At 36.2% G+C, this 20754-nt stretch overlaps 1 protein-coding gene across 3 annotated transcripts in view; it reads left to right on the plus strand.

The window, feature by feature from the left end:
• Positions 1-20754, plus strand: part of RSPO3 (R-spondin 3) — an 87563-nt gene that overhangs the window by 18741 nt on the left and 48068 nt on the right. For all 3 annotated transcript variants that reach the window (XM_086707777.1, XM_025925761.2, XM_086707776.1), the window contains exons 2-3: positions 13912-14103; positions 15689-15835. In XM_086707777.1, the coding sequence (XP_086563903.1) occupies positions 13912-14103; positions 15689-15835 (339 nt within the window). The remainder of the gene's footprint in view (positions 1-13911; positions 14104-15688; positions 15836-20754) is intronic.

Consider the following 20754-nt stretch of genomic DNA (forward strand, 5'->3'; position numbering starts at 1 on the left):
CAACTCCTGTGGCTTGCTGTTCTGTAACACAAAATGCCACACAGAGTTCCAAGGCTGGCCTTCCAAAGAAGTGTTCTGTGGATCTTCTGGCAATCTGATTCTTATTTGTATAATTAATGGTCATTTCAAAGAGAATTATCTGCTCGCTGGATCAACACTTATTTCACAATCTCTTTATTTCTGTACTCCATGAGATCCAAATCTAAAAAGTTACTATAACCTGTTGCCTTAGTCTAACATGAGTCATGATGGGGCACAATTTAAAACAACAAACAAATTACACATACTATCATCAAATATAGCTGTCAATTTTCTCATCAAATGTATTCTTATTCTCTTCTTGGGAATGGTTAGATTCAAATCTGGCCCTGAGTTGGTAGAGTATCATTTATGCCCACTATTAACTATAACATATCAATATAATTTTGTACAGCTTATAAACATTGTCTTATTTGATTTTTTCAATACCCTTGTGAAATGGGCAGAGCAGGGTTTTACCATTCTCATTCTACAGATGAACCTCAAAAGATGTTAAGTGATTTGTATAGTATCACAAAGCTAGTAAATTTGAGCAGAACTCAATCTCAAATTTCTGATAGGGGCATGTTTGTTTGGTTTTACAACAAGTCCACAGCCTTTCCTGCATGGCCACGATCCCCATTTATCTTCTGTGAAGTTCCTCCTATTAGTATGATGTCTTTGGATTTCACAATAATGGCATATAAATTGGGGGAAATCTTTTTCACAAATTAGATTATTCTTATTGGCTGACAAGGTGAATTGGTGGATCATTAAGGTTCTTTCCCTTTAAGTACTCATGTGTGAGCCCATCCAGGGGGAAAGAGATGCTGTGGGGAAAGACTGCTAAATAAGCTATTTTAAAGACTGACCAAAAATGCTTTCAAATCTAAAAATAAAACTCTAAGCCCATGGCTCACCCAATAGTCTTTATAAACTAAAAGAAACTAAAAATAGAGACTCTTTGTAATATACAGTTGTCCCTCCTTATCTGCAGGGGACACATCAAGACTACCCAGTGGATGCTTGAAACCAGGAATAGTACTAAACCCTATATATACTGGTTTTTTCCTACACATACAGACTTATGATGAAGTTTAATTTATGAATTAGGCACAGCAAGAAATTAACAATAACAACTAATAATAGAACAATAATAGAACAATAAGAACATCATACTGTAATAAAAGTTATGTAAATGTGCTCGCTCTCTCTCTCTCTCTCTCAAAATGTCTTATTGTACTCTACTCCCCTTCTTCTTGTGATGCTGTGAGATGACCAAATGCCTACGTGATGAGATGAAGTGAGGCGAATGACATAAGCATCAGGCTACTACTGACCTTCTGACTCTGTGTCAGAAGAAGGATCACCTGCTCCCAAAACATGGTTTCCACAGACAACTGAAACAGTGGACAGCAAAACCGTGGATAAGGGGGGGCTACTGTAATACTCTGTGAAATGTTTTTTTTAAAAAAGACCTTTTCCATTTTGCTATTCACTGTCTATAATTAGTATTTTTGTTAGATATAGAGTAATGAATTTGGATTCTGAAATTAGCTCCCTCTAAAAGTTGATTAGCGTGCCTTCTCATGATACAGTGTGCAATCCAACATGCCTGGTGGTGATAGGATGCAAAGTGAGCCAGGTTGTATCTCTTTTTTGTAACAAAAGATTTTGGCTCTGTAGTCTCAATGTAGAGTGATTATTTCTAATGGACCACAGGAAAATGTGTCTTATCCAGTGAGGAAGGTGGAAAATCAGAGGAATTTTGGTGTCTTTGCTCCTACTCTGGGCAGTGTTCATGACTAACTTTCTAGGTCCTGTCTCCACAGTGACTACTCAGCAGCACTGAACATCAGGGAATGATATCAAACTCTGGAAAATGTGATCAGATATTGATGCCATAAGAAACTAAGGTTAACTCCAGCATTTTAGCTGTCTGGCTTTGGAAAACTCTTGGCTTCCATACCTAAATTCATGCATGCTCAGGTGTGATGGTTGAAATGCTGTATTAGAAGAATCTCCTCAACTTTGTTTTCTGAACTCCTAGAACTCATGAATTTTTTCTTTTTTTTTTCTTCTTTTTTAATATTTTCATTTATTTTTGAGACAGAGAGAGACAGAGCATGAGCAGGGGAGGGGCAGAGAGTGAAGGAGACACAGAATCCGAAGCAGGCTCCAGGCTCTGAGCTGTCAGCACAGAGCCTGACGCGGGGCTCGAACTCACAGACTGTGAGATCATGACCTGAGCCGAAATAGGACGCTCAACTGACTGAGCCACCCAGGTGCCCCAACACATGAATTTTTCTTCAAATTCCATAACTTTTCAAATCCATGGCAGTTCCTTGTTTATCTTCACGTAAACTCCTTAGCCTCTTATTCATCTCCTCATGTTTGGTCTTAATTTTTTCTCTCTTTAGTTCTCTCCATAAATTTTACATTTTAGTGAAATCAAAAAACCTCTGAAGAGTGCCACTAAGGCTAGGGGATCCTTCCTTGTGAAGTCACCAAAATTTCATAAGTCTCAGTTCTTGATTTGGGGGAGGGGATTATTTTTTATAAAATGAAGGGGTTTATTTGTTCTTTATGGTTTATTATGAGCCCATTTATATGCCTAGTCTTGGGCTATGAGTTTGGGATACAAAGCGACAATAAGACAAGTCCAATCCCCTAGGACCTCAATATAATCATTTGTACTTTTCTCCTTCCTTCAGTCACCTGTCCTTCTAGTTTGATATTTCTTTTTCCTTTTATCGCCTTTAATTACATCATTTTGTTCCTGATCTCCCCAGTTAGAAACCCCCAAATCAATACTATTCTTTCGCTTACCCATTTATAGATTTTTTTTCATTTACCCATGTAAAATTGATTGTTAAATCCTGTCAACCTTGCCCATTCTTCTTTGGAAATAATTTTAAAATCCTGCCCTCTTTTTTCCATTTTCCCATTAATGCTATTCTAATTTAGCTAATAGCAGTGCCAGGTAAGAATATAATATCTTAATAACTCAACTTTTAGTGTCTCCTCCTCAGAAATTATTCTCTTTGTCATCAGAGTATTTGCTTAAAACAAAATTAAATCATGTCACTGATTTGTCTATAAACGGTTCCCTCAAGTTATATATAAGATTAAATTGAAACCCCTAGCCAGTTTCCTCATGTTTCTCAAAATCCAGCCTGGATGTCAGGTTTCCTAAGTAGGTGGTTCCAGATGGTTAGTTGTCTCCTTTCTGCCAATGACTTGTACATAATATTTACCACCCTGGCTTTACTTTGTTTATGGTCTCTCACTGTACTTCAGACTCCTAGGTCTTATCCACCTTTCCATCCAAAACACCAAGCTTCGTTTGACAAACAATCTTAAGGAAAAAGGAGAAAATGTGTTGGGTGTGTTCTATGGTACCAGAACTTCCTGAAAGACAGGCAGGTTAATGGGAGAGGCTTTAAGATGTTCAATATGTAGAGATGCTGTAAAATAAATATATTGGCTGCCCCCAAATATCATAAGATTTGTTTTACTAGACGTAATTAAATGGACTGTTCTGGGGAAGCTGTTTGAACTAAATCCCTCTAAACTTTCAAAGGTTTCTGATTCTGTCAGCTAGAAGCTAATTAATTATGTGGACCACAGTGTTCTCATCTGAAAGTTAAGAGGGAAGGAACAACTGTAAAATCCTCTTAAATTCCCCAGTTATATTCACCATTCTCCCAAATCTTCTTTATGTGTTCATACATAACACTCTTGCTCATAACATTCTCTTCCCCGCTTCCCATTTGTCTAAGGTCTTCTTTTCCCTCAAGTCTCATAACTATTCCTAACTGCAGGCTGGCACCTTCAGATACCTCAACCATCAGTAATTGCTCCTGCCTTGTAATTTCTGTTGCACTAAGTTTCTGGTCTGTATATGTATGGGCCTTAAAATATGAAAAGACTGTTATACTAACTATATCTTAGGCTTCTTGAGTTAGAGACCATGTTTTGTCTTCAGTCCTAGAAGAGTAATCACTGAATAAGTACTTATTTGTGAAAACAGCAGTGATGTGATACTAAAAGTGGGGTATCTGTATCACCGGTGTTGCATTCACCTGGGGTGCTGCATATAGATGCGACTACCCAGGCTCACCTTTTCATTCCTGAATCCGAATCTTTTGGAATGAAGTCTATGCATTCACATTATTAAAAAGTACTTCAGCTCAATTTTACACACGGTACAGTCTTAGAACTTAACTGGCATAGACCTTCAGGATCTCTACACATTCTGATATCATTTCTGTGGTTTGCCTTTCCTCTTTCTGCCTGTTTAAGCAGGCCCTTGTTTTCAGTGGGTTGCTAGAGTCCCAGAGAACTTGTTGCCCAGAATGCTGTGTGAGACTACCATATCTGATACTCATTAAAAGCTGTGTCTGTGGTTCTTAAAAAGTAGCCCCTTCCTGTGACTGTTAATGAGTTCCAGGCTCCCTGAGTTTCCCCAAATCACCTGTGTTAGAAAGAAGCATCAGCATTCTGCCCTCTCTCCAGTTTTCTTACTTGAAGGGTTTTGAGAGAGTCAGTATTGAGTAAAGCTTCACAGCTGTCTTGAGTAAGAGTGGAACTAGTACAAGGTTATAGTTAGTACTTCTTGGGTAAAACGAAATGCTTTCTACATACTGACATGTAATGAGTGCCTATAAGAGTGCTAGGTGCTTACATATGATCTCACTTAATTCAAATAGAAATTCCCCTGTTACAGATGAGAAATCCTAGGTTCAAAAAGTTTACTCAACTTTTGTCTAAATAACCAGACTGTGAACTCCTTGACACAGATTATTGGTTTTATTCAACTTTGGATGCTCACTAACTAGAAGCATGTAGATGTTGGACAGTTTAATTGTCAAAATGAGTAGCTGGATGAAGAGATCAATTTTGGTTATTCAGCTAGTAAATGTCAGAACTGTGTATGAATCCAAAGCCAGTTCTCTACCTCCCAGTCCCTGTGCTGCTCTGGAAAGTGTGCAGGCCCATATCTGAATGAGGTAGTGATGCAGTGAACCATGCACAAAAATGTATCATATGCACAAAGGTGGATATCTAGCACCTTCTGTTCTGCCAGCAATTTTGTGACTCTACGAGAAAAAACCGCTTATTTTTTCTGCTCAGGATTTTAGATGTGACCCATAAAGCTGGATTTATTTAATGATATGCCCTCTATTTGCACATCTTCTTGTGCCTGTTAAAATACCACAAGTCTTTCGCCTGCTGTTTGCTTACACTAAGACTTCAGCCATCAGATATGCTGCTCTAGCATGCTATGTGGCAAGAAGATCCAAGTTTATTCATAATATAACAAAGTAGAGTTTGTTTTTAGCACAAACTGAAGTTTGTTTCTTTCAAGAATGCAAACTTAGTAGTTATGGAATCACACCCATGCAGATTCATTACCATTAAACTATCACATTTTCTGTTTATGTTGATTTCTAATTAATTCTCTACGTTAAAAAAAAAAAAAAAAAAGGAATGGAACTCTCAGCCAGACCAGAGAACATAATGATTCCCACTGTTGGATGAACACTGTTGGATCTGTCTCATGAAAAAATGCTGTTATTACCACCCACTAACTCATCAACAGGTCCTGGCTCTCTACAGAATCTGGGTCTCCCTTACCCCTATCCACTCCCTCTTGTCCTCTATTCACCTCCACTTGGGAACATGGCCACTTGGAAAAGGGGAAGCTATCCCTTCCTTAGCAACAGCTGGAGATGCTGATTCAGTACCTTACATTTTACACCCGTAGCAGGGTGCATTAACCTTAACATAGATTTTCTACTTGTGGTCAAGAAAAAAACACTATTTTTGGTTCTACAAATACTTTCTGTTGCAGTGTCAACAGCAGAATCAACTATAGTTATCTGGTAGGTCACAGGAAAACTAATATGGCTTTCACTACTTTTGAAGAATGAACTTGGGAATTAACTCACAGATTATTAATGTATTTAACAGAAAAAAGAACAGAATATAGAGATTCTAAAAGAAATATTATATTAGAAGTGAAAATTATAATGCTGTTGCTCTAAATTACCTAAACTTTGTCAATATGCATCACTAATGGCAAGAATTCAGAAAAATGCAGAAAAGAGTATATGCAAGATTACAAAATATTTTATTTTTTATTCTGTTTATTTGTTCTTATGATCTATTATGAATTCCATAATTTTCCTGTGTATTTTTACCACCACCTCTATAATAAAAAAGAATGACTCCACTCCAATAAAAAAAGAATGAAAATGTAAAACCCCAAAGCAAACTCAAATTATTGCTAGAGAAAGATAGGAGAAACAAAGGAGAAATGAAATGTTTCCAAGAGCAAAGAACATGTAAATTGATGTACATTCTCTTCAAAGATAAGAATCAGAGTGTAAATCTCTATCTTGTAGCTAGTTAGAACATTCTCCTCTAATATAAAAATTGGTAAGACAACATGTTTCCAAGGAACACAAGTTGCTGGTTCCATTTTATGATCCATAAAATTAACAAAAATTAAAGTAAATAACTATGTCAGGCAAAATGTGTTCTTTCCTTTCCTTCTGATATTCACTTAGCAACGCAAAGTCTAAATACACTTGGTATATAATCCCAGGTATTTACATTGGCCCACACGGTTCTTTAGGATCTGGCTCTACCCTCCTTCTTTAACCTCATCGCATACCACTGCTGCAACCTCATTGGCTCCCCTTGTGCTGTTCCTTATGCCTGGTTCTTTCTCATGGACTTAACATCTTTGCACGTGCTGGTGATCCACCTGGGATATCTTCCCTCCCTCAGGTTTTCATAGTTTACTGCTTCTCATTCTCTAGGTCCCAGCTCAACAGTGACGTTCTAAAACGTGCCTTTCCTGACCACTATGTGTAAAGTAGTTCCCCAGAGTTATTCCCTGTTTTATTCACCTGTTTATTTCACTCACACCATCCATCACAATCTTTAAGCATCTAATTGTGTACTTGCTTACTAACTGATTAACATCATAAAATCAGGAACTGGATGTCTTCACTCCTACATTTACTATATCATGTGTACTGTTAGGCACATAGTAAGTTATCAGAAATCTGTGTTGAAAACCTTAATCATGGTCTTCACAATGTACAGATAATGCAGCCCCTTTCAGCTGCCTTTAATTTCTAGTCCTAATTCTGTAGACTGTGGATGGACAAAGCCCAGCCATTGGCCACCAAGTTGGCATCTAGCTACCAAATATTCATCATAGCTTAGATTTCAGGAATTCTATATCTGCCATCATTTGCTAGCCATTTTCTTAATATTTTGAGCTGGCTTCATTTTAGTGGAAAGTCTAGCTAATTGCTGTTTAATGTTAGGTCTGTGTTATTACTGTGGTTTTATTTTAAAGTATTTATAGAATATAAATATTAGACTCCCTTCAGGAAATTATTATTCAGTAAGAGAAAGAGAAAGATTTTCCAAGTTCTCAAAGAAATAGTTTCCATTAAAAACAGTATTTTTTCCCCACATAATAATGGTGGAGCCCTAACTGGGCTTTATTCAGCAGCTGGTGAATACATTCCTCTCTGAGACTTTAGGAATTTTGTGAACCCATTGGTGTGGGTACAAACTTTCAGAGTGTTCAAGGTTGATTCACTGGGACAAAAGATGTGACAGACTCTATTATCCTAACTACTTCAGGTCAATTAATGTCTGTGCTATTGACTTTAATTAAAAACTATATAGAGTGTGTGCACATCGTGCGTCTAATTACATATACAATATATACACATATGCACACACCATCTGATGGTACACTGTATTTCAGAAATATCAAAATCTATATATGTTTGTGCATATAAACATATGGCTCTCTCAACAAATTACTAGTCAGAAATAATATTGGAGGACTATGACAGACCTATATTGATCCAGTTATCATCACTTGAGAATATAAAGGAGTATTGTGTACCAGTAAGTAATTATATCCATTCAAACAGCTTCTCATATTGTGCTGTCTATACCTAACAAATGATTATGGAGATTAGGCGTTGTCTGTTCTGCCTTGGCTTCTTTAACTTATGAATAAATAAGAAACATTGACTCTCAATATTTTCTGGGGTTGATTCAATAGAATTTAAAGGAGACTGCCAAGTAATTCAAATTTTTAACACTAGATTTTTCTTAAAGTGAATAATTCCAAACATTCAGAGGACTCATGAAACATCTCGTTCCATGACCATAATGCTATATTAAAAATGATTCCATAATAAAGACAGATATGATATTATAGATATGATAGATATCTAGAAATGATATGATAGAAATGTGCTATCCTTACATAAGCAAAAAATAAGTCTACATTTTCTTTAGGTGAATAGATAACTGAAATAAATACACCTAGAAAAACTTTTATTATTTTATTTTGAATGATTTATTTCATAATTAAGCATCCTCAAAGTGTATATGATTTGAAATTTTATTCCTTTACCAGATGTTTATAGGCACATCCCACTTAAAATCAGTTATCATAAATACTTTCTATTAAGTGTTTACCTCTTTGACATCTTTATTATTTTTAAAAACACAAATAAGTAGCTTATCTTTTATATTTACTGCCTTCGTCTCTTCAGTAATAAAAAACTCTTCACTGATAACCCATTTAATAAGCAGCTGCCCTGTGTAGAAGCTGGGAATTATCAATAAAATTATGAAGACATTATCAAGACTGACCAGATGCCTACCTTCAAGAAGCTTCAAGTCAATGTGAACATCCTTGCAAAAGAAGAGGACATGGAAGAAAGGACAAAAGTGAAAATAGCTTTGCTTATAGAATTCCACTGGCCTCTTCTCCTTACCCTGTCTCCGAAGGCCACCATATAGAGAAAAGCAGGCAGTGAATGTTGTGAGAACAAGAATGCTTTAGGAAGAATTTGGGGTTTTTTTTAATTATTATTATTAAAAAATTAACTTTTATCACATTTGTTAATTTATTATTTTTTATTCTCTGAATTATAAAATCTCAATACATTACTTTCATGTACTTAGCACTTTAAACTTCAATCAAACCTTTTATAAACTTAAATTCTGTTAAATTCTGTACTTCTGGATATTCTCTAGCCACAAATAAATGACCATCAGAGGTAACTGGCAGCATGCAACATTGAATTTCTTCCACACAGAAATTTATAATAGATGTGACTACATTTGCAGTTGGGGTTTAGAAGGGGATTAAACTAAAGCAAATCCTTGAAGCTTCTACTTAAATTGTTACAGAAACATAACTTAAATTTCAATGCTGCAACTGGTTTAGTATATCGTAAAAAATGAAAATAACTAGCCAAAGATTGTGTATTTACCAAATGCTCTACCATTTAAAACTCTATGTTCTGGATTTTTTATCAAAAAAGTTGATTTAACTCTCAGGACAATAGCTTTATGAGCCATTGCATCAGTTATGCATTGTAAGATTACCAAATAGAGAAATAGTAGGAAAGCTTAACAGCTAGGAAAATTGAAGTCACTGAACACTGAAAATTGGTTTAAATAACACACTAATATATACTGTTTTCATCCTTAACCTTTGTATACAAGTTAAGAAAAGATGCTTCCCTCTTTCCCAATTTTAGGGAAAGATACATCAATTTTACCATGTATTTGACACATTTGTAAAAAAAAAAAAAAAAAAAAAAAAAAAAAAAGTCCCAATTTAACTTCCTCATGATTTCTGACTGCTTTTCCACTCAAATTTACCCTTGTTACATATCTAGAGTTTACTTATATATGTAAACAGATTGTTACCAGACATCAAAGATCTAGGTTCTAACCTTTGATATCAACTGCTATTTGTCTTGTAGTTTCAGAATTTCTTTGAGTCCTAGTTTGGGGTTTCAAGATAAATAATTGTGATGGCTTCTATCCTTACTAATAAGGAGTTAATTTAGCTTTCTATGAGATGCATGCTTTGAAAGCAAAAATGGTGTAGAAATGCAAAGTATTGTTAAAAATCAACTGAAAACATGTCTTTTTTTCTTACCAAATATCCCTTATTTTGGACTATGTTTCCTTCTTCTGGCATTCTTCAACTCCTCTCTCTTTCAGATGTCTTCTCTAATTAGGTAGTTACAGCCAGGGACTCACCCTTACATCTCTAGCAACCAGTACAATATTAAGTTCCATCTCTTAAGGATCACTTTCTGGATATTTCATAAAATCTTCAAAATCAATGATCCTAAGCCATGTTTATATTTTTAGACTTTTTTTATTCTGTGTACTTGCCCCCACACTCCAACGGCAGGCTTTTACTCCCCCAGAAGTCCCTCTTCTCTTCTATTCACTCACGGGCTAGAACTCAAAACACACCTTCTCAAATCCTCTTTCCTATTCGGTCCACATTCTGTTAGTCACCATATTTGACTGACTCCACCTCCTAAATATCCTTGGAATAGTCATACCTTCCTCACCACATTACCCTGCCTTTGCTATATTTTAAGCTACCACCAGTCTTTTACCTTGATCACTATATTAGTCTTCTAGTTTCTGTGTTTTCCATGCTGCCAGGGAGATCACCTTCCCAATACAAAAGTGATCACGTCATCCACCAGGTTGAAATCCCTTATATCTACAGAATAATGTCCTTGGCACAAACCACAAAGGGTTCCATAATCTAGATCTACCCAGTGCTTGCAATCTTTTTGATACTCCTCATATCTCTATTAACCACTCTTTATGCATCAGATGCATTGAACTCATGCCAGTCTCCTTCCTGATGTGGATAATTGGGGTGTTCCCTCCTCTAGCCTCATGATGGTCACTTACATACTTATAACTTCAACTTATTTTCTAAGATTAAGTTTAAACCTTAGATATTTTATGAAACCTCCTCACCATTAATACCTGCATTGTTTGTATAAACTAATAGTACTAAAACATTTTTTAAAAAGAGGTGATTAGGAAATACAAAATGAAGTTTTTATCAGAATGGAAGAGGAAGAAGGATGAAAAAGCAGAATTCTATTTTCTGTCTTAGAATCATAAGATTTTAAGGCTGAAAGAATTGTTACAGTCAATCCAGACCAAAGTTTTCTGTGGTTTTCATGTAAAAAGTAAAACCTCCCCTTAAGATGAAGTTTGGGGAATTTGTATCTAGTTGTGTAATACAGGCTGTAAAAATTGAGTGACCCTTACATAGCATTCAAGAAAACAATCACTACTCTACTCAACTGTAAAAAAAAATCTAGAATCCTAGAATCTGAGCTTCAGAGTCTTACTTATTCTCACTTCCCACAGCATAACACTGAACCCTTTCTGAAGAAATAAAGTTGGCTTCTTTACTTTTCAAAAGTCTATTTTGCCAAAAAATTTTGTCTAAAAAGGCACAATATGAAAAAGAAGCAAGCAGAAAGAATGTAGTGCTACGCTATGAGTTGATTGTGCTAGATTTTATCAGTAAAAGTTTTAAAGAAAACGAGGTACTTTGTCACATCTCAAAATTTTGATGGGAACTGTTACCAGGTCATTGGGCCTGTATGGAGCTCTTTCCTGGAGAAGTTTCCAAACATCCAAAACCCATTTTTTAAAAAAATTCGTGTTTATTTATTTTTGAGAGAGAGAGAGAGTGTGTGAGCATGAGTGGGGGAGGGTCAGAGAGAGAGGGAGAGAGAGAGAGAGAGAGACAGAGGATCTGAAGTGAGCTCCAAGATGACAGAGAGCCAGAATTGGGCTCGAACTCACAAACCACAAGATCATGACCTGAGCTGAAGTCGGACACCTAACTGACTGAGCCACCCAGCATCCCCAAAACCTATTTTTAAGTGAAATTTATTTTAAGGTACATCAGTTTTTGAGGCTTCACATATGTAAATCATGTTTATTCTCATAACTGATTTAAAGTTGTATCATAATTGACAAAAGTTTCAAGGTGCTTGAAATTATAATTTTGTTTCCTTTGGGCAGCTGCATTTCAGAGATAGAGATAGGTTGTTGTGGGCCAGTTAAACCTAATTTCATTCAAACTCAGAGTCACTTAGTGCCCTGGGCTTGAAGTGACTTTCCTTCAAACTGAAGTCCACTTCTCCACAGACAGTTCTTATGAGAAGATTTCACAGGTTTTTAACTACACATCTTGCTTCTTAAAATGGACCAAACTAGAGTCTGAGCACAGGAAGCCCTCTTCATCCCTTTCCTTTTTAGGGTCTTTCCCTACAGAAAACACATTTTCTGTAAGTCTCCAATGATGAGTTACCACAATGAAAAAGTACCCTGTTACTTGGAGAACAGTTTTCACTTACAAGTTCCCCAAGTCCTGTAATGCCTAAACCTCCTGTGCCACTTTATGTATTCTTCCCACCCCACAGAGGAGCATGTACAGGAAAAGCAGACTTCCCTTCCCCCCCACATTTCCTCAGTTTATTTACAAAACGTCTTGGAATGAGAATGAGCTGCTTGTGGTTCCTGTGGCTGATTCAGGGATGCTTTCCTCTAGGCAGAGGACACTGGTCAACCAAATGACCTCTCTGTAACTAATTCTTGCACCCCTGTGGTAAGGCTGATTGGGCTTGTAGGTACCCTTTCTAACTAAGCCTGGTGGGATTTGTTTTTGCACTAAAGGACTTAGCAAGAACCAAACATCACTCTGAAGACAGACCTGATAATGGCAAGGCCCATCACACCCCAACACGCGCACACACACCACTACCAACAAGAGAAATCAGAAATACACTGGGGTGCCTTTGCACTCCTGTGCATCAACCTTTGTTTCTTATAAAGGTCAGAATTTTTGCCTTCTGGATTCCTAGAGGAACAATAAAGCTACTTATAGTGTATTTGAACACAGAATTCATTAGGAGAAGAAATCATCCCAAACACCAGCTCCATGAGAGATGTACTTTAGTCAGCAATTTTACACCAGCTCACACATAGATGTTGATGTCCAGTTGATAGTAATAAGAAGATTTAACGTTGTGAGGATCTCAAGTAAACATGACTCTTCCACATGTTTGTTTATGTTTGTTCAGATTTGCTAATGAATAGTCAGCTCACCACACATGTTGATGACTCTTGGAAACCTTAGAATTCTTAGGGGTATGTGTAGCAGTAGTCTTTAGTGTCATGCCCTCACCAAATACATACTTGAGTAGAAGAAGTAGAATTATTATATATTATATATATAACATTATAAATATTATATTATAAACTATAAATATTATTATAAATAGCCACATGGTCTTGTAGAAATACTGGTAAGATAAGTATCACATTGTCATCATGGTATCAGTTTGAACTGATAAACATTAAACTTATGTGAGAAGAAATATTTTAAGAAAGCATGGGGGTGGGGGAGTCCCAAGAAGCTACATAGTTTCAGAATCAATTTGCAATGGATCAAAGAGTAATATTGTGTTCTCTAATAGACCATACATGAAAAAAGATATCCTAGAACAAAGTGTCCTTACTCAAGTTAAGCCTTTTCTATGTTGTCATCTTTGCTTGAAGAAATTAGATATGTGCTTATCATCCATTGCATAAATGACGAGCAAAGCTAATATACATTGATTTTAGGGAATAAGCTCAAAATTACCCAATCTCCAATCTGCCAGGGTGCTAGTTCAATGAGAATATTTCACTACATATAAATACATATATGATCCATAAATAGTTTGAGGCAGTATATTCTTAGTTTCCAAATGCCCAAACTTAATCACTTAAAGTTTTTAATAACTTTTAAATTAAAAACAATATATGTGTATATTTAAGGGAAATACTAGATCACAGAAAAGAGAGGGGAAAAAATCCCAACTTATTCACCCATTACCACCAATTGAAAGCTAGTGAAACAAATGTATCTCTGCCTAGAGAATGTCATTGAACTTCTATATTTATGATTTAACATTTGTTTTTGTCTTTGTACATTTGTCCCTTCAGTGCATCCTAACGTCAGTCAAGGCTGCCAAGGAGGCTGTGCGACGTGTTCAGATTACAATGGATGCTTGTCATGTAAGCCCAGACTATTTTTTGTTCTGGAAAGAATTGGCATGAAGCAGATTGGAGTGTGTCTCTCTTCATGTCCAAGTGGATATTATGGAACTCGATATCCAGATATAAATAAATGTACAAGTAAGTGCTACACAGAATTATGTTTTTATCTCACCCTTAGGGACTTTCCAGATTTGAAATGGCCTCTAGCATATTTGTGATATTCGGTGTTAAGTTAATAATAATATTTACCTGATAATAAGGCTAAAGCATACGTGGACTTAGCCCTCAGATCAGGAAGATTTTCACCTCTTATAAAAAACACTCAAGTTTTGTGGATTTTTTTTTCCCATCATAAAAGCAAACACTGAGAACATGGTTATTACTCACGTAACCTACAGAAAACTACCATAAGCATTAATGCCATCTGAGTTCCCATTACTGTCACAACATCCCATTACTATCAGAACATTTAATGATTTAAAGAATAAATTCAGCTATTTTTGCTTCAAGAAAAATTCCAGTATAACAACTACAACATTTATCTATTTGTTGGAAATAAATGTTGAAAACGCTCTCATATCACCTCTCATCTGGACCCCGAAAGTCTATTCTTCACAGTGTAGACTGAGTAACCTTTCAAAATGTAGATTTAGGAAATACCATTCCTCTGTCAGGCACCACATATAGCCGCCTATCTCTCAAACTCATTTCCTATGACTGCAGCTCATCCACTGTGCACTGACCTCACTGGCCTTGCAAGATCTTCCCACCTCAAAGCCTTTGCAGTTACTGTACTACATTCACTATTCTGGCAGCATGGAAAGCTCTTAGCCCACATCTTTGCTTGGCTGGTTCTTTTCTTTCATTCAATATTCTCACATATCACCTTCGCAGAGAGGGATTTCATGACCAGCTAACTCACAATAACCAAACTGTTCCTGTTTTCATTTTCCATACCTTTTCCCTACCTTTTGTTGTTGTCGTTCTTTTTTCCAGACCACCTCTTACTCTGGAACCAGACTGCCTGGTTTCAAAAATCACTCTGATCTGGGCTGGTTTCAAAACTTTTTGAGTCTCAATTTCTATAATTCCCTGTAAAATGGGAATTATAATCAGGGCTACCTCACTGGGTTATTGTAAAGTTGAAGTGACTTAATATTGTAAAATATTTGCAGCAATATCTGACTTACTAATCACCATATAAGGGTCAGCTATTGTCATTGTTTATTGTGTCTTCCCTCCTAAAATGTAAGCTTTGTGAACTCCTTATCTCTCTTTGCTGCACTGATGTCAATCACTATCTAGAATAGTGCTAGGCACATAGTAGTCAATCATATACTTCTTGAATGAATGAATGAATGAATGGACCTCTAAAATAGCACTAAAGCAATATCTAGGATATTTCATTAAAGTTCTGATGAGACACTTTTTACTGTTATTTTATGTAAATGGATACTCGGTCTTATAAACATTCTTGGCAGTAGACATTGCCAAAAATTCTTTCGTAGGACTCTCAGTACAGTAATTTTGAAATCAATGATTGATGTTCATCAACTAAATGACTGTGGAGGAATCCATAATTTAATTTAGAAAAATAATTTTGAATCCTAATTGTTTTGACACAAAAGTCACATGTGCCTGTGTTGTAAGCATACAGACCTGGACCAGCAATAAGTAAGTGAAGATAATGAAAGCATATTTCGTTTCTTTTTTTCTCTTTCAGAATGCAAAGCTGACTGTGATACTTGTTTCAACAAAAATTTCTGCACAAAGTGTAAAAATGGATTTTACTTACACCTTGGAAAGTGCCTTGACAATTGCCCAGAAGGGTTGGAAGCCAACAACCATACCATGGAGTGCGTCAGTATTGGTGAGGAGGATTTCTAAGATTTACAGGGGAGGATAAACACCTCAGATGATAATGTCAGTCTCCATGGAAGTGCTGCTCAGAGTTCTGTTTCACAAGAACCTGAAGGGGTATCTCCAAGAGGCTTTCTTCATCCTTCCTTACAAAGATACCATCTTAACAGTGCTCCCACAGCCTTAGCCAGCATGTATCACAGTACAGTTTATCACCCCGCGGGTGCTCCATTATTTCTTAGGGAGTGTAATAACTGTTTTGGATAGTCTGATCATTAAAAATTTATTTCATATCATTATTTAGTGAACTTTTATTTAGAGTAATTTACCATATACACACTTTGTGCAAGTATATATCATATATGTTATACACACACATACATATATATAAAGATAAAGATAAATATATGAACATATATATATATATATGTATGTATGTATATATTTGGTCTTAAACTAAATTTTCACTTTAGGTTTAGGACATGAGTTTCACATAACACTTAGGTCTAATGTCAACCAGTGAGCAAAGTTGTTTTGTTTTTTTTTAATGTTTATTCACTTTTTGAGAGAGAGAGACAGAGAGCAGAGGAGGGGCAGAGAGAGAGGGAGACACAGAATCTAAAGCAGGCTCCAGGCTCTGAGCTGTCAGCACAGAGCCCGAAGCTGGGCTCGAACCCATGGACCATGAGATCATGACCTGAGTTGAAGTCAGATGCTTAACTGACTGAACCACCCAGGCATCCCAGCAAAGTTGTTTTTTAAAGGCAGGAAACATTCTCTGGATATAGCCCTTTGGTACTCAGTAGATGAGCCAAACACCTACAGAAATAAAACTGATACAGTTAAAAATCTCATTTTTTTTCTCTCACCCTGCTTTACTGAAATGTCCTGCTTGCACAGGTATTCAGAAACAAGGAGAGGATTTTGGACTTACTCAAACTGACAGAAGGACATAGTCATAGGGTCTGATTAAATGCAGGCTGAAGTTCTTGAAGGGGAGGTCCCTCAGACCAGTTGTTTGTCTAAATAACAGATCACTGTCAGGCTTTATTTCTCCCTTTTAAATGTTGTGCAGCTACTACAATGACGAGTTGGATGAACAGTTGGGGAGCAGATGCTCAACCAAATGGGAAAACAGCATACTAAATCTCAAAATCCCCTGGGCAAGAGCTACAAGAACCTTTGATGCTGCACTGATATTGGCATATGCACACAAATGTCCTTCTGATTCAGTACAAGATAGTCTCCAGGATTCCCCTGGGGTCCCCACAGATAGATCCCCCGTTAGAATCGAAAGTGCTGGAGCAATAACTCAAAAGTGGTGACTTAACTATTTCAAGTCCAGAAATAATTGAAACAGAAAACACTCATTTTTAAACAAAGTTTCTAAGAGAATGAAACAAATAGATGATATTTTAATGATAATTTCAAAAGCATCTGGAAAACAACATTTCATGGCTCATTTTGGTTGAGTCTTCTTTTTTTTCCTTCTAGTCAATAAAGACACAGAAAACCTAGTTAGAAATAGGGTAAAACATACATGAGAAAGCACTTCAAGTTCATCTCTGTTAAGTCCTGAGGGCTGATGACTAAAGGTAATAAGTTCCAAACTGTGGAAAAAATAGGAAACAATTCTGTGGAGTATTCAAGGACAGAAAATCAGGATGAGTTGCAGAAAGTCTGTGCCATTTCTCTAACCAGAAAAAGGGGCACATGTTTAGATTTTCTTAGTTGTTTAAAGTGTAGTATTCAGTCCTTGAAAGGCTATTTATCTTCAATGTATTAATGCTTTTCTATCATAGAGAGCATTTAGCACTTGGCACTGTTAGATTAGCTAGTAAAGCTTACTGGTAATCCATACTACTATTTAGACGAAAAATATTCTTAAAACAATGAAATTTAAGAAATTTATATATTTTAGAATAGGGATTAGAAATCTAAAAGCCATTTAGCGAATCTGGCTCATTGAACAGTTAGGTATAAATCACCTAGGACACAGTGCAAATCCACAAGTTTTGTTGAGAGCCAGCTCTTGTTGCTTGCTGTAAGGGATGTCTCCCAGCATGTGCTCTCTAGCCAACAAGTAGTAGGTGGGCTACGACTGAGGCTTGCCCCACGATTTCATGAAAAATGATGACCTGTTTGATTATCACAAAAGGACATTAAAGCCTATTCCTTTAGCAAATATGAAACTAGGACCCGGAGAGCTGAAATAATGACTCCAAGGACACAGTGTGAGTTATTGTCAGTGCTATTATTAGTACCTTGACTCTAGCTCTCTGTTGTTCACCAAAGATTTTGAAGAATGTGTCCCTCCCTCTCTTTCCTGAAATCTACATTATGTGACTTGTTTCTTATCCTGATTATTACTAAGAGGAAAGGTCATAACAGAGAAAATACCACTCTGATATAGAGCTAGGGTGAAAGACTTCTGCCTCAAAATATCCACTCCTCATGGTTTTCTGTCTTATTAGGCATAAATGTCCACTGAACCCAATTTTATAGGAGAATATATTTCTTCTACTTTATGCTGTAGATATTGCTTCCTTTCTGCACTGTCATTGTACCATCCTCATCACTCCTCTGGGAGAGTTGGCCTCATTCAAGTAGTCACAGAGGGAGATATCCAGCTTTAAACTGTGAGTAGCAAGGAACATGCCCTTGCTATGTTCTCAGTGTAGCCAAGCAGTTAGTCAACAAGAATGAGAGCAAATGAGTAATGCTGTCTTAAGGCCCTTACTGGTAGAACATCCAGTTTAGCTTTTCTTCCAATTCAAGAATTCCTTTTATAGCTTTGTAGACTGATGATCTAGCACAGCATGACCATTTCTGGGGATAGGAAGCCAATTACTTTTTTGAGACCCTTGTTTCATTAGTGAATAGTTAAAGATTTCCAGGGGCACCCAGGTGGCTCAGTTGGTTAAGCACCCTACTCATAATTTCACCTCCAGTCATGATCTCACAGTTCATGGGTTTGAGCCTCTCATTGGGCTCTGTGCTGACAGTGTGGAGCCTGCTTGGGATTTGCTTTCTCCCTCCACTCTCTGCCCCTTCCCACTTGCCCTGTTTCTCTCTCTCTCTCTCTCTCTCTCTCTCTCTCTCTCTCTCTCTCAAAATAAATAAATAAACTTTAAAAAACTGTGTTAAGATTTCCAGTGTTAAATTGTCCTTAATACAGAAAACAGAATAGAAAAAGTGTGTAATTTTGTTTTTTTCTTAATTACCTCTTAACCAAATAATGCCCCAATTCTGTGTTGTTCAGACCTGAATATAACTTAAATCATCCTTTTTGTTGCCTTTACATGTTTTTCAAAGTTTCCAATTTTCCAGAAATATTTTTTACACAGTAACATTATAGGTTCATTTTATAGTATTTCTCTAGGAAAAGTTCTCCTCTTCTCAAGGATTTTTAACTATCCCTTCTTATTAGAGCTTTTTACTATCTGAACTCATCAATTTTAAATATTTCCTCTTTTTCTTCCTCAATGGAATTCTCTAATATTGTCATTAGAATTTAATTTTTAGAACCATTTATATCATATGACTAAGGACTCATAATTGTAATTTTAAAAATCTTATTTTCTGAAGTCTAAATATCCATTTTCCTAGACTACTTTTACAATTGTGAAGAAGCCCCAAAGTTCTTAGTCATTTTCACATCATGTTTTTTTTTTGTTTTTTCTTTTTGTTTTTGTTTTTTTGGTCCTCTTAAATGAATACTGGACAAAGTGACAGCTCACAAACTTTGATTTTCATTTTTCCATTTCCTTTCTCAGAGGTGTTTTTATTTGTTTTGTGTTAAAGATCCACTGTTTTTGTGTCATTAATATCAGGATGGGAGATACGTCCTAACTGGCAAAAGATTATGATATCAGTAAGTGACTTCATTGTTCTGGTCTTTAATTCAAATCATGTTATAACTGAACATGAAACTAGTATAGGAGTGGTTCAGTAAAGTTCATTTTTTTACGTTCACAGAAACTTAAATTAACTTATCTAGTCATTTTCATTTAACTCTGTGTTACATTCAGATACCTGATGGTAACTACAAAACATGGAAAAAATGTATGGCAAATGGATTTAAATTTCTAAAACATTTAGGTTATATTTTTTGAGGCTGCATAAAAGATAGCATTCCACTCTAAAATAAGGATTTTTTTTCATCAGAAGGAAGCAAGAAAGGTTAATGGAAACTTGTGGAAAGAGAATCTTGTATCGTCGAAAGAATTATTGCTGCAAGCTATTTCAGTTATTGTAAATTAAGAAGTTGTATGAACATAAATAAAATGATAGCATCTTGCAGATATTTATTTTCATTAGAAGTTCAGAAATCTGCTATAAGACCTTGGAAAGCCATGATTGAAAAGAAGGTATTAATATACAGAAAAGGGAAAAAATCTACAAAAGAAGCTTTATAGAAATTACATCTGTTCAGCTTAGGAATCACTCCTTCAAGTTAATTCCAGAAGCAGCTTATCAACTGAAGTTGATCCAGAATCCACTTACATACATGCTGCTATGCCTGAAGAACACCCATTAATGAATGATAATATTTACAGGCACCTGGGGGGGCTCAGTCGGTTAAGTGTATGACTTTGGCTCAGGTCATGATTCAAGTTCATAAGTTTGAGCCCCACATCGGGCCTTGCGTTGACAGCTCAGAGCCTAGAGCCCTTTTTGGATTCTTTATCTCCCTCCCTCCCTCTCTCTCTCTCTCTCTGCCCCTCCCCTGCTCTATCTCTCCTTCAAAAATAAACATTTTAAAAAAATTTTTTAAAAATTTAAATAATAATATTTAAGTACTCAACTGCACATGAAGCAGAAAAGGAAGTGAATTGTAGACAACGACCTGGATGCATTTCTTGCTTAACCATTTTCTAGCACAGAAGTTCTCAAAGTGTGTTCTTGGTACCTGCAAATCAGCATCAC

The sequence above is a fragment of the Puma concolor genome, chromosome B2 (genome assembly GCF_028749965.1).
Source record: "Puma concolor isolate L17-30 chromosome B2, mPumCon1.1.hap2, whole genome shotgun sequence".
Classification (NCBI taxonomy): domain Eukaryota; kingdom Metazoa; phylum Chordata; class Mammalia; order Carnivora; family Felidae; genus Puma; species Puma concolor.